The sequence below is a fragment of the Poromitra crassiceps genome, assembly GCF_964638095.1.
Source record: "Poromitra crassiceps genome assembly, chromosome: 1".
Taxonomy (NCBI): Eukaryota; Metazoa; Chordata; class Actinopteri; order Beryciformes; family Melamphaidae; genus Poromitra; species Poromitra crassiceps.
The window spans coordinates 98,698,958-98,710,750 of record NC_139623.1 but is presented as its reverse complement, the minus strand read 5'-3'; the positions used below and the strand labels follow the sequence as shown (position 1 = coordinate 98,710,750).

Sequence of the window (11,793 nt, the reverse complement as noted above, 5' to 3'; positions counted from 1 at the left end):
TGTAAACAGTGGAACACGGACGCAGAAAAGGAAGTGACGGTGGCAGGAGAGGGGCGCTGTAGAGGAAGCTGGGAAAAACGGTAGGGCTGTCCCAGAGTCTATTTTTCAAATAAAAATAGACTCTGTGTTCCCAGATTGTAATACAAGAAGCTCCACCCTAGCTTAAAAACTGAGCTCGCCAAATACAGACTTGCAGCCCACTAATTTTCTGCGCTTTAATTTGAAAATATTTTGCAGCCCACTAAAGGGCTTGTGACCCATGTGGTTGAGAAACACAGATTTAGGAAACCCTTTTATCCAAATGTCCTTACCATGTGCACATGTCATTTTTTACAGCCGCATCTCCAGTGGCTAGCCTTGGCAGGGAGGCATTCCTATCTTCTGAGCTATAAATAGATAGCATTTTCATAAAAGATCTTAATTTTTGAACCAATTTTATTGCCGTTCAATGTCATTTATATTTCAATTTCTAAAAATGTGTCCAGTGTGATTACAGTTACCTTGCAAAAACTCACATCTTGAAGTAACAAAAAAATGATAAACCAACCAACAAGTCTTCGAAGAACATCGGGAACTGTAAATACAAAAAATCCACTTCCAGGGAGTTAAGTTGAGCTCCTGTATGTTGGACATCAGCTGTGCAGTCGTCCTCCTCCGCTGTTAGTGCGGGATCTGCCTCTGGGACGTCTACTTGTGTATATGGACGTGTCTGTGTGTTGGGGGAAGAGCCAGGACTCTGAGGGGTCCAGCAGGGCCGCGTGCCCAGGTTGTGGAAGGTCTGTCTGGACCAATTTGCGATCGCGGGCCCGTCTGGCTGCAGCTCTCCACTTTTCCCTCTTCTGTCCCTTGGTCTCCTCAGACATCTCTGATACTAGGACCCTTTTCCTCAAGTAGCTGGAATGGGACAGACAGATTTTGAAAAATAGTCATCAAGTAAAACCTGTGCCATAGTCTTTGTTCACACCTGGCGCTTAACAGAAGCAGAGCTGAAGTTGAGCTCACGCTGAAGTTGAGCTCATGCATAACCCGGTCACACAAGAAGCACTCTCTTTTCCTCAGCACCTAGCTCGGTGTGCCTTGAACCCGCCCACAAATTCCTGGCAGCCTCACGCTTCGAAAATAGGACTGAATCCTGAACGATCGATTGAGCGTGGCTTGAGCGTGGCACACGCGCGGCTGGTGTGAACGGCCTCGCCTGTTAACAAGGACGCCGAAATGAAACTTGTGGGTTCAGCGTAGGTTGAGAGTTACTTCGGCGTATGGTGTGTGTGAACGTGGGCTTACTTATGCTACTACTAGTCAATGAGCAACAAAGTGCTCAAAAGTTACAACAATAACTGAAAACCAACAAGAAATGCAATAATAATGCAATAAAAAAGGTTACAGAATAGTGAAACAAATAGATGCCACCTAAAACAGGTTAAACGAATTCAATTACATAAACCGTGTTCATAGAAATTGCATTTTCTATGTCCAGGGACAGAGTTCTGATCCGACTCACAAAATGTGCATATCATAGCAGACTGGAGTATTGGCCTTGGCGGAGGTGTGCACTCTCCAAGTGCACTTCTAGTTTATAATATGTTACCAATTTTGCCAACCTAAGCTCCTCAGGCAGACTGTTACAAGGGGCCTGAACAGTAAACAATGGAAACGATGAGAAATGGAAACGATGACAAATTATGGCTATGAAAAATGTATGTGGCATGGAGACACACATCAGTGAATGATATAATAAAGTATAAAAGCTGTTACCTCAGGCGTTCCCTCTCCTTGTACGCATGCATTCCTTCAGGAGTAGCACGGCATCTTTCTCTGTAGCGCCTCTGTCTCTCTGCATTTGTCAGCTTTCCTATAGTCAGGGAAAGAATTCTAAAACACTGCCCTTCTGTTTGAACAATTATTAACATTACCGATATTTTGAAATGTCACCAAGCAAGATTTTCACGTAAAAATACCCCTGTCCCACTCCCATCAGTCTAAATCACAAATTGGGTCTGCAGCAAAGAAAAGCATCCCCATCTCCCATAATTGAGACAGCATAGATACACCCTATTTGTCCAAATCAATTTCAAGTGTCGGATATGAGGACTGCCAGGAAATTTACTGGGCAGACAGAAATTGCAGAACCAAAACTTATGAGCAAAATACAAATGTTTCTCCTTAAAAGAGAATTTCGGTTTTTTTTAACCTGGACCCATCTCCTGGCATTAATTATGATTTGACCACTCACCAAGTGATGTCCGCGGCGTTTCTGGCCGTCCTAGCGTTGTTTTGAGATCAATAGCGTCCAAGTCAGTTGTAAAATGGAGCTGATTTGGGGCCAAGTGTGAGCCTGTCTTTCCTGCATCTAAATAGCTATTTTTATTACCGTTTTCCCCAAATATCGTCATAATCTGATCCCTCAACATCCACCACAGTGATATTTCGCCCCAGGCCATTTCCTGGAGTCGCACAGGGATCAAATTACCTCAAACGTGATCTCGGTCACCAAGTCTCGTGAAGTCCCGCGATACTTTCCTGCCGACTGGCCAACGACAGGTAGGACGCTTTGCGGTGGTGGTTTTAGCGTAACCTATGTGGGGTTTGGCATAACCTTCATTATTTCGAATCCCACATAGGTTACGCCAAACCCCACATAGGTTACGCTAAAACCACCACCGCAAAGCGTCCTACCTGTCGTTGGCCAGTCGGCAGGAAAGTATCGCGGGACTTCACGAGACTTGGTGACCGAGATCACGTTTGAGGTAATTTGATCCCTGTGCGACTCCAGGAAATGGCCTGGGGCGAAATATCACTGTGGTGGATGTTGAGGGATCAGATTATGACGATATTTGGGGAAAACGGGAATAAAAATAGCTATTTAGATGCAGGAAAGACAGGCTCACACTTGGCCCCAAATCAGCTCCATTTTACAACTGACTTGGACGCCATTGATCTCAAAACAACGCTAGGACGGCCAGAAACGCCGCGGACATCACTTGGTGAGTGGTCAAATCATAATTAATGCCAGGAGATGGGTCCAGGTTAAAAAAAACCAAAATTCTCCTTTAAAGACCCTGGAAACCGAAATCCACAAAAACCTTCTATGTAATTTAGGGACTTATGTGAGTAATTATAAGCCTCAAAAAGTTTGAGACATTAATTTCAACCCAAATCCTAAATATCGCCATTTCAATATTTAAAATTTTCCGTGAGGCAGCTTTGAATTGGGCGGTGCTGAACTGCTTCAAATTCCTTGTGACATCACTAGGAGGAGCCAATCAGTGACGGAGCTTGCAGGTGTCCATTCAACAAAACCTTTGTGCCCCCAAAGTCCGCTGGGACTCTGTCTCTGAATGGGGCCCATTCGTATGCGTATTCCCAGTAACTAGCCAAAGCCAGCAAGGACAATCGAACTCCACTCCACCCCACCCCCCCCCCACGATTTTGGAGCTGGTTCAATGCGACACGCCCAGACATTCCGCCAGGGAGCATGAAGGAATAATTCTGCCTTGTTTCTCCATGACTTTCAAACCTAAATTGATATACTTTGCATCGTTCAAATTTGGCTGGTGGCTTATTAACACTTTGAGTGCCACGGCCCTTGGGCAAAAGGTGCTGTACTGTGCCACATAGGCCGCAATGCATTTTAATATAGCCATATCATTTTTTGTGTTCCTCTTATATGGACAACCAATAGCCTCAATGAAACTTTGAACCCTTCTGTTTCATTAAAAAAAAAAACTGTGTTTATAAACCGTTCCATTTTGGAAATACACCCCTCTGAAAAAGAGTGTTTTCGACCGAAAAGAGCATGCTGAAATTAGTTTCTGAGATAATCACATCTTTATGTTAGAAAGGCGACAGAATGAATTCTGCTTTGAGTTGAACAAACATCGAGCCTGCTGCTGCCTGCGTGTGTGTGTACTGTCAATGGTTGTATGCTGTTAGTGCCCTGCGTGCCCCACCCCCCTCCTCCTCCTCCTCCGTGGTGGGAGGAGTCGAGTGTCTCTGCTCTGCTGCGGTTTGCTCTGTTTGATCTGCACTGAAAAGTCCGCTGCCTGCACCCCCCGCTTTTTTACAGCGTGTCCTCGGCTCCCAGCTGAGAATAATGTCACTTTTCATAAAGACGCTGGTGTCGCCATGTCGGCAACTAAATCATATGGATGGACTATCGCAGCGGACACGGATGGGGCTCAATTGTGGCAGCAGATGACTGCTGTTCACAGGCACAGCTAACGACGTTATGCTTCAAGCATATCAATGGCGATTTTTGTTTCCTCATGACTTCTTCTATCTTTTCTCCTGGCCTTTGTCTAATCGGGAGGGCACTGTCGCCACCTAAGGGTTCTGTAAAATAGGTTAGACACATTCAATAGCTCCCATATTGTAAGAGGCGATGTAAGAGGCTTAGATCGACATTCCCCCGTCAAAATATGAATTTGGAGTTATTGACACCATTTGGCGTCGCTGGCAGCCTACGGTAAATTTCTCTTGACGCCATATGGCGTCGCTGGCACTCAATGTGTTAACATGTGGTGTGAAGAACTCAAAATGCACATTTATTTTGGGTTTCTCTATCTTAAAAAAAGAGAAAGCTGGACTCACTAATGATGGTTGAACCTGCTGCCAAACATTTATTTTCACCCTCTCCACCTCTAGCAGGCACAAAGGAGAATATATTTAGGTCCAAGGAGTGAATGAATTCTGGGTAATGAAGTCCTTCCACAGCATCAGCAGAACAGGGAGCAGAGCGGCCATACAGTATGTTAGCCTGTAAACGTTTAAAACATTGGTGTTGCACCCTGCTGCAGAGCTGCTGGCGATGTGACTGTGTGCACTGCAGCAAGGTGTCTTGACAAAAAACGTCAAGCAGTTGCCTCTCTTTGCCATTTCGGCATCACAAAGTATATGCCAAGTGCAGCTTTAAAATCAAAACAATCTTTTTACATTTATTAAAAACAAAAACAAAAATCCTTCATGATGCTATTAGATGACTGAAGACAAGACCCATACAACAGATTTGGAAATTACAAGTTCCAATCTGGATAGGATTTGATAATAATTGAAAACAAGGCCAATTACAAGTCATAGTGGAGTAAAAACCTACTTTTCTTCATGGGATTCCGCCCCTGGCAACCGTGGCTTGCTTCACCATGCTTGCTCTCCTGCTGGTCCCCAAGCCCTGGCTCACACATCTCCCATGTGATGAAGACCGTCTCTTGAGGAAGATGCTCTTCTTTGACCAGAGGACCGCTGACTCGACTGGCAGGCGAGAGCAAGTCCATCGCTCCCTCTGAGAAGCGGGACATCTGCTCCTCAAGCTCCAACTGGACAGACGCCGCCGCAGATACGCCATCTCTGCGCTCTGCGGAGTCTGACTGAGGGGTTCTCCTCCCAGGACCTCCAACACAGACAGAGATAATAAGGTTACTAAATAAAAAGGGGGATGTCTTCATGCATGGGAGGTAGGGTTAGACTAGTGCATCAGGCTGATGTTGGCCTTGGAATAGAACTCGGGTGTTGCCAGTAAATATTTTTCATATTGAGGTGAGGACGATATGACTTTACTCAACAGTTTCAGGTGTATAATGTTCTGTTCAAAATCATTCCCTATTACGTAAATAGTGCACTAGCCTAGAAACTGTTTGACTGTAATTCTGTTGCTAGGGAACAGTTTGGACTCAAGTTTATTTCGTGTCAGTTATTGTTAATAATAACTAACAAGAAATAAACCTGAGCCCAAACTGTTCCCTAGCAACATAATTATGGTCAAACAGTTTCTAGGCTAGTGCACTATTTACGTAATAGGGAACGATTTTGAACAGAGCTTGTCTGTAAAACCTGCAATAACAACTGCCTCATCCGGGTTTAAGGAGCTGCCAAAACACCCTAAAATACTTTAATTAGTTTAAATTGAGACATTTTGGGGAAAACACTGAATACTAATTTGGGGGAATATGTTTGACATGGAAATATTCAAATTTGAATAAGTAGTATTAGACAGTATTGATATTGGCTTTCATAAATTGGCCCCACCCTAAAGGAAGGTTAAAAAAAAAAAAAAAAAAAAAAAAAAAAAAAAAGCATACTGCCTGATAGACACAGACACACTGCTGGCTTCAGTGGCTTGAACACCTTCTCATCTCGATAACGGAAACAGCGACATAGAAAGTGCTGTAACGACATTATGCGAGCATGCACTCACTGGGGAACTCCGTTTTCACGTGTTGCTCGTTTATATCTTCGTTTTCAGCAGCTCTCCAGTCCTTCCCTGACACTGAGTCACACGGGCTTGCTTGCAGATGTAATGCTGCTTTCAATTCATTTTCAGTTTCCTCCAGCTTGACCTCCAGTCGGCTGATCGCTTTGTCCCTTTCGGCCACCATCCTCTGGTATTCGTGCAGTTTAGCATAACCGATTCTGTGAATTGTGTCCATTACAGCGCTTACAGCGGTTTTGACGACATTTTCAACAATAAGAGCCTCCTCTTCTGTAAACAAGTGCATGTTTAGTTTTCCAATAACGTTAGATGAATAATTCGACATTGATGTTAGCTAACATTAGTGCAGGTTTTGGCACAGCAACGCCCCACAACAAAATACTAGCGTTACTTACTGACGTGAGCAAGCTGCTGAGAGCAAAGCGTTTATGGTAGGTAAAGTAAACGAAGAAGAGGGTTTCTATTTCAAACACGACACGAAACCAAAATGAAAGGTAAAATCATAGATATTATAAACACGGTAACAGAGCCCTGCCTCTACACACAAAGCATGTCCATGTTTACTTCCGCTCTCTGAACCACTTCTTCATTCATTTGCTTTATTGGTGTGAACTGTTGATAACACAGCGCCATCGTCTGGCAGTAATGTAGAGTAACATCTCTGCAACTTCGATACATACACCTCCAATTATGCTTTTGAGAATGTTTCCCAATGGGATGAATAAAGTGCCATCTTAAAATTTCAGAAGGTTCATTAGCTATGTGCAATTGGAAATAGGTTGTTTTTTTACCAGCTTTGTTTATTTGTCAGGGATGCAAACTCATGGAAAGTGAAAAAGGTGACAGATACCAGGGCAGATACAAAACGACTCAAAATCATTCAGTTAAGTGCCCTATTTTGGGATCAAAAAGGTGACTAGTTTGCATCCCTGTTTGTTTTTGAATTGGTTTGACTTCAATTCAATCATACGAGAGGCTGCTGACCGACTGCTACTCCCACAGACTTCTGGGCTACCGCACAACTTTTCATAAATAATAACTTTATTTAAATAGCACTTTTCTTAACAATGTTACAAAGTGCTTAACAGAAAAAAATAAAACCAGACATTGCAGATAGGAAGTACAATGAGACAATGAGTAAGATCAGATAATACAATTACAATAAGATGAATGGGGTCATTTAAATAAAAGCGTAATTATACATTTCCAAAAGCTTTTACGAGAGAGAAGAGAAAGGTTTTAAGACGGAATTTAAAAGACGTCAATGAATTAGTGAGCCTGAGTTCAACCATCAGAGTTCCAGTGTAGGGGCTCTGCTTAGTCACTAACCGAGTAACCGGGACCTGGGAATAACCAGCAGGGCTCCATCCGTGGATCTTAAAGGTCGAGAGGGCACATACCAGGTCAATAAATCTAAAATATATTTGGGTGCATAACAATGGCCATTTAGGGAACCCTTTATCCAAATCTCTTTGCCATGTGCGCATATTTTTTTACAAGCCCAGTGGGAACCGACAACCAACCTTGCCAGTATAGCATGTATCTTCTGAGCTATAAATAAGATTTTCATAAACATTTTAACCAATTTTAATGCATTTATTTCAATTAAAATTCTGTCCAGTGCGATTGGTTACTTTGCAAAAACTCATATCGCTAAGCAGCAACAAATGGATAAACCAACCAACCTTAGCTAGACTTAACTAGACATATGATCTATAAAGCCCTCTGAGACATGCTTGTGAATTAGGGCTATACAAATAAACTTGACTTGACCAACAAGTCTTCAAAGAACATCCTGGGAACTGTGTATACGAAAAATCCACTTTACACAGAAGCTGCAGGGGGCATTAATTGGAACTCGTGTATGTTAAACATCAGCTGTGCAGTCCTCCTCCACCGCTGTTAGTGTGGGATCTGTCTCTGGGACGTCTAGGAGTGTATTTGGACATGTCTGTGTGTTGGGGGAAGAGCCAGGACTCTGAGGGGTCCAGCTGGGCTGCGTGCCCAGGTTGTGGAAGGTCTGTCTGGACCAATTTGCGATTGCGGGCCCGGCTGGCTGCAGCTCTCCACTTTGCCCTCTTCTGTCTCTTGGTCTCCTCAGACATCTCTGATATTAGGACCCTTTTTCTCAAGTAGCTAGAATGTGACAGACAGATTTTCATCAAGTAAAACCTGTGCCTTACTTATGCTACTACTAGTCAAGTGCAACAAACTGCTCAAAACAATACAACAATAAATAAAAGTAAAAGAGAAAAAGAGGTTATAGAATGAAACAAACGGATGCTACCTAAAACAGGTTAAAACCATTATATAAAACCCTGTTCATGGAAATTGCATTTTAAAGAAGCAGCATATTTAAGCTCTAAGCTCTTCAGGCAGACCATTACAAGGGGCCTGAACTGTAAACAATGGAAATGATGACAAATGATGGTCATGAAAGGTTAAAGTGGCATGGAGCCACACATCAGTGAATGATATAATAAAGTATAAAAGCTGTTACCTCAGACGTTCCCTCTCCTTGTACGCGTGCATTCCTTCAGGAGTAGCACGGCATCTTTCTCTGTAGCGCTTCGATCTCTCTGCAGTTGTCAGCTTTCCTACAGTCAGAGAAAGAATTGTGAAGTAGCGCCCTTCTGTTTTAACATTACTTATATTTTGAAATTGCACCAAGCAAGATTTTCACATAAGAATACACCCGTATTGACTGCCTGGAAATTTTCTTGGCACACAGAAAGTGCAGAACCAAAACTTACGAGCAAAATACAAAACATTCTGTGAGTGAAAACTCTGTCAAGAGAAAGTTGGACTCTGTAGCACAGCGAGCTAACATGAAAAGACAGGCGACCACTGAGTCACTGACACGTAAATAATAACAAGTAACTGTCAGTGAGGTAAACACTGCCTCAGAATGCAATCATTTGGACAAGCTGTTTATAGACTGACATGGGCCGAGTAGATATTGAGAGATTTTTAATTTTGAAGTGGATTGTTATTGCAAGTGCAGCTTGAATATATATATATATATTTTTGTAAAATCAATCATTATGCCATTAAATGGTGATTGTATATGAAAAGACCAACACAAGAGATTTGGAAATTAGGAGTTCCACTTTGGATAGGAGGATTTGATCATAATTGAAAACAAGGCCAATTATAAGTCATGGTGCAATTAAAACCTACTTTTATTCATGGGATTCTGCCCCTGGCAACCGTGGCTTGCTTCACCCTGCTTGCCCTCCTGCCGGCCTCCAAGCCCCGGCTCACACATCCCCCATGTGATGAAGACCGTCTCTTGGGGAAGATGCTCCTCTTTGACCAGAGGACCGCTGACTCGACTGGCAGGGGAGAGCAAGTCCCACTCTGAGGAGCGCGACATCTGCTCCTCAAGCGCCAGCTGGAGGGCCGCCGCCGCAGATACGCCATCTCTGCACTCTGCAGAGTCTGACGGAGGCGTTCTCATCCCAGGACCTCCAACACAGACAGAGATAATAAGGTGACTAAACAAAAAGGGGGATGTCTTCATGCATGGGAGGTAGGGTTAGACTAACGCATCAGGCTGATGTTGGCCTATTGGAATAGAAATCGGGTGTTGCCAGCGAATATGTTACATATGGTGGAGGTGTGGATATGATTTTACTCAACAGTTTCAGTTTGTAAAACCTGTCCTGCAATAACACCTGCCTCATCCTGCTTTAAGGAGCTAATAAACCCCCTAAAATACTTTAGTTCAAATATTAAATTTGCACTCTGACAAGAATAACATTTTGGGGAAAACACTGAAAAATACTTCGGTATTGGCTTTCATAAACTGGTCCCATACAGGGAGGACTCTAAACCTGACTGTCAAAAATACACACACACACACGAACCGGAATAGCGACATAGAAAGACAAAGTGCTGTAACGACATTATGCGAGCATGCACTCACTGGGGAACTCCGTTTTCACGTGTTGCTCGTTATCTTCGTTTTCAGCAGAAGCTCTCCAGTCCTTCCCTGACACTGAGTCACACGGGCTTGCTTGCAGATGTAATGCTGCTTTCAATTCATTTTCAGTTTGATATTGCTCCAGCAGCTTGCCCTCCAGTCGGCTGATCTCTTTGTCCCTTTCGGCCACTATCCTCTGGTATTCGTACAGTTTAGCATAACTGATTCTGTGAATTGTGTCTATTACAGTGCGCACAGCGGTTTTTACGACATTTTCAACAATAAGAGCCTCCTCTTCTGTATACAAGTTCATGTTTATTTTACCAATACTAGAGGAACAATTCGTTTTGCATCGATGTTAGCTAACCTAGGCTAACGTTACTGCAGGTTTTTGCACAGCAATGCTCCACAACAAAATGGATATTGACGTGAGCAAGCTGCTGAGAGCAAAGCGTTTTTGTAGTTAAAGTAAACGAAGACAATTGTTTCTATTTTATAACAAGAGACGAAATGAAAACGAAACGAAATGTAAAACAGTGACAGACAACCAGCCTCACCTAAGCATGGCTATGTTTACTTCCGTCAAAGAACTTTTATGGAAAGAACTGAAAGCGCCATATTGCCCCATTGCAACATCAGCGCCCAGCAGCCTCCGCCATTTTTTATTTTTGGAAGCGTGACAGCGCCAAAAGAACCTCGCACAGGCTCGCAGTGGTCAGCTGCGGTAGCGCGGGCCCCTATAATCAGCCTCTCTAAACAGTAACTCAACGGGAGAACACTCTAAATTTCGTGGATTCACATCTTTTCTGGGCGTACTGCAAATCTTGACTGAAGTGGTGTAGTGCAGGGATGTAAAACAACAACCATATTGTGGAAACTAAGCAAAATGTTTCGTTTTCTTTGTTTAGTTTTTTCAAGATAAATAGCTAATGCGGCTGTCGTCCACTCCGTCAGAAGTGTGTTGCCGTGGTTTTAACCTCGGGTCCTTTGCATTTACTATTTATCTTGAAAAAACTAAAAGAAAAAAACGAAAAATTTTGCTTAGTTTCCACAATATGGTTGTTGTTTTACATCCCTGCACTACACCACTTCAATCAAGATTTGCAGTACGCCCAGAAAAGATGTGAATCCAAGAAATTTAGAGTGTTCTCCCGTTGAGTTACTGTTTAGAGAGGCTGATTATAGGGGCCCGCGCTACCGCAGCTGACCACTGCGAGGCGCATTCTGTTTCCAAAAATGGCCGGAGTTTCGTCTCTTTCCTTCCATGCTCTTTGCTTCCGTCTCTCTGACCACTTCTTCATGCATTTTCGCACAGACTGTGTTAATACCACAGCGCCGCCGTGTGGCAGCGTGATGTCTCTGCAACTTGGATGCATTTTAATAATACGAGGGATCAGCCGAGCAGCATTTTGGTAAACAAACCGCGTCCCTGCGGGTGGGCAACGGCAATGGAACCCCATGGAGCCTGAGTTTGAGCGTCTGACTCTAGCCGGCCGGCTGACCGTGTTTACAATTTAAAAACTGCACAGTTAGTTCACACAACTTTAACACAACATGCCTACATCAAGCTCTTGGGTAACGCTTTAGAATACAGCCCGCAAATAAGCATGTAGTTATAGTATAACTACGGGGTACAAGGAGTGTAGTTATAGTATAACTACGG

General features: G+C 43.3%; 2 protein-coding genes across 3 annotated transcripts; both read right to left on the bottom strand.

The window, feature by feature from the left end:
- Positions 1-335: 335 nt before the first annotated feature.
- Positions 336-6,752, bottom strand: LOC310787787 (uncharacterized protein). Of its 2 annotated transcripts, XR_014553277.1 has the most exons (5): positions 6,191-6,752; positions 5,093-5,386; positions 1,756-1,852; positions 501-894; positions 336-386 (listed from the first exon to the last, which is right to left on the bottom strand). XR_014553277.1 is itself a non-coding variant. In XM_083649275.1 (4 exons), exons 1-4 carry the CDS (start codon positions 6,528-6,530, stop codon positions 633-635), a joined length of 993 nt encoding a protein of 330 aa, XP_083505401.1. In that variant the 5' UTR covers positions 6,531-6,752; the 3' UTR covers positions 491-632. The 2 variants fall into 2 exon arrangements, 1 of the variants encoding a protein (XP_083505401.1); XM_083649275.1 differs by lacking the exon at positions 336-386 and having other exon boundaries at positions 491-894.
- A 596-nt stretch (positions 6,753-7,348) lies between these two features.
- On the bottom strand, positions 7,349-10,537 carry LOC310775034 (uncharacterized protein). Its single transcript, XM_083635111.1, has 4 exons — positions 10,134-10,537; positions 9,386-9,673; positions 8,706-8,802; positions 7,349-8,341 (listed from the first exon to the last, which is right to left on the bottom strand). Exons 1-4 carry the CDS (start codon positions 10,441-10,443, stop codon positions 8,080-8,082), a joined length of 957 nt encoding a protein of 318 aa, XP_083491237.1. The 5' UTR covers positions 10,444-10,537; the 3' UTR covers positions 7,349-8,079.
- Positions 10,538-11,793: the final 1,256 nt, after the last annotated feature.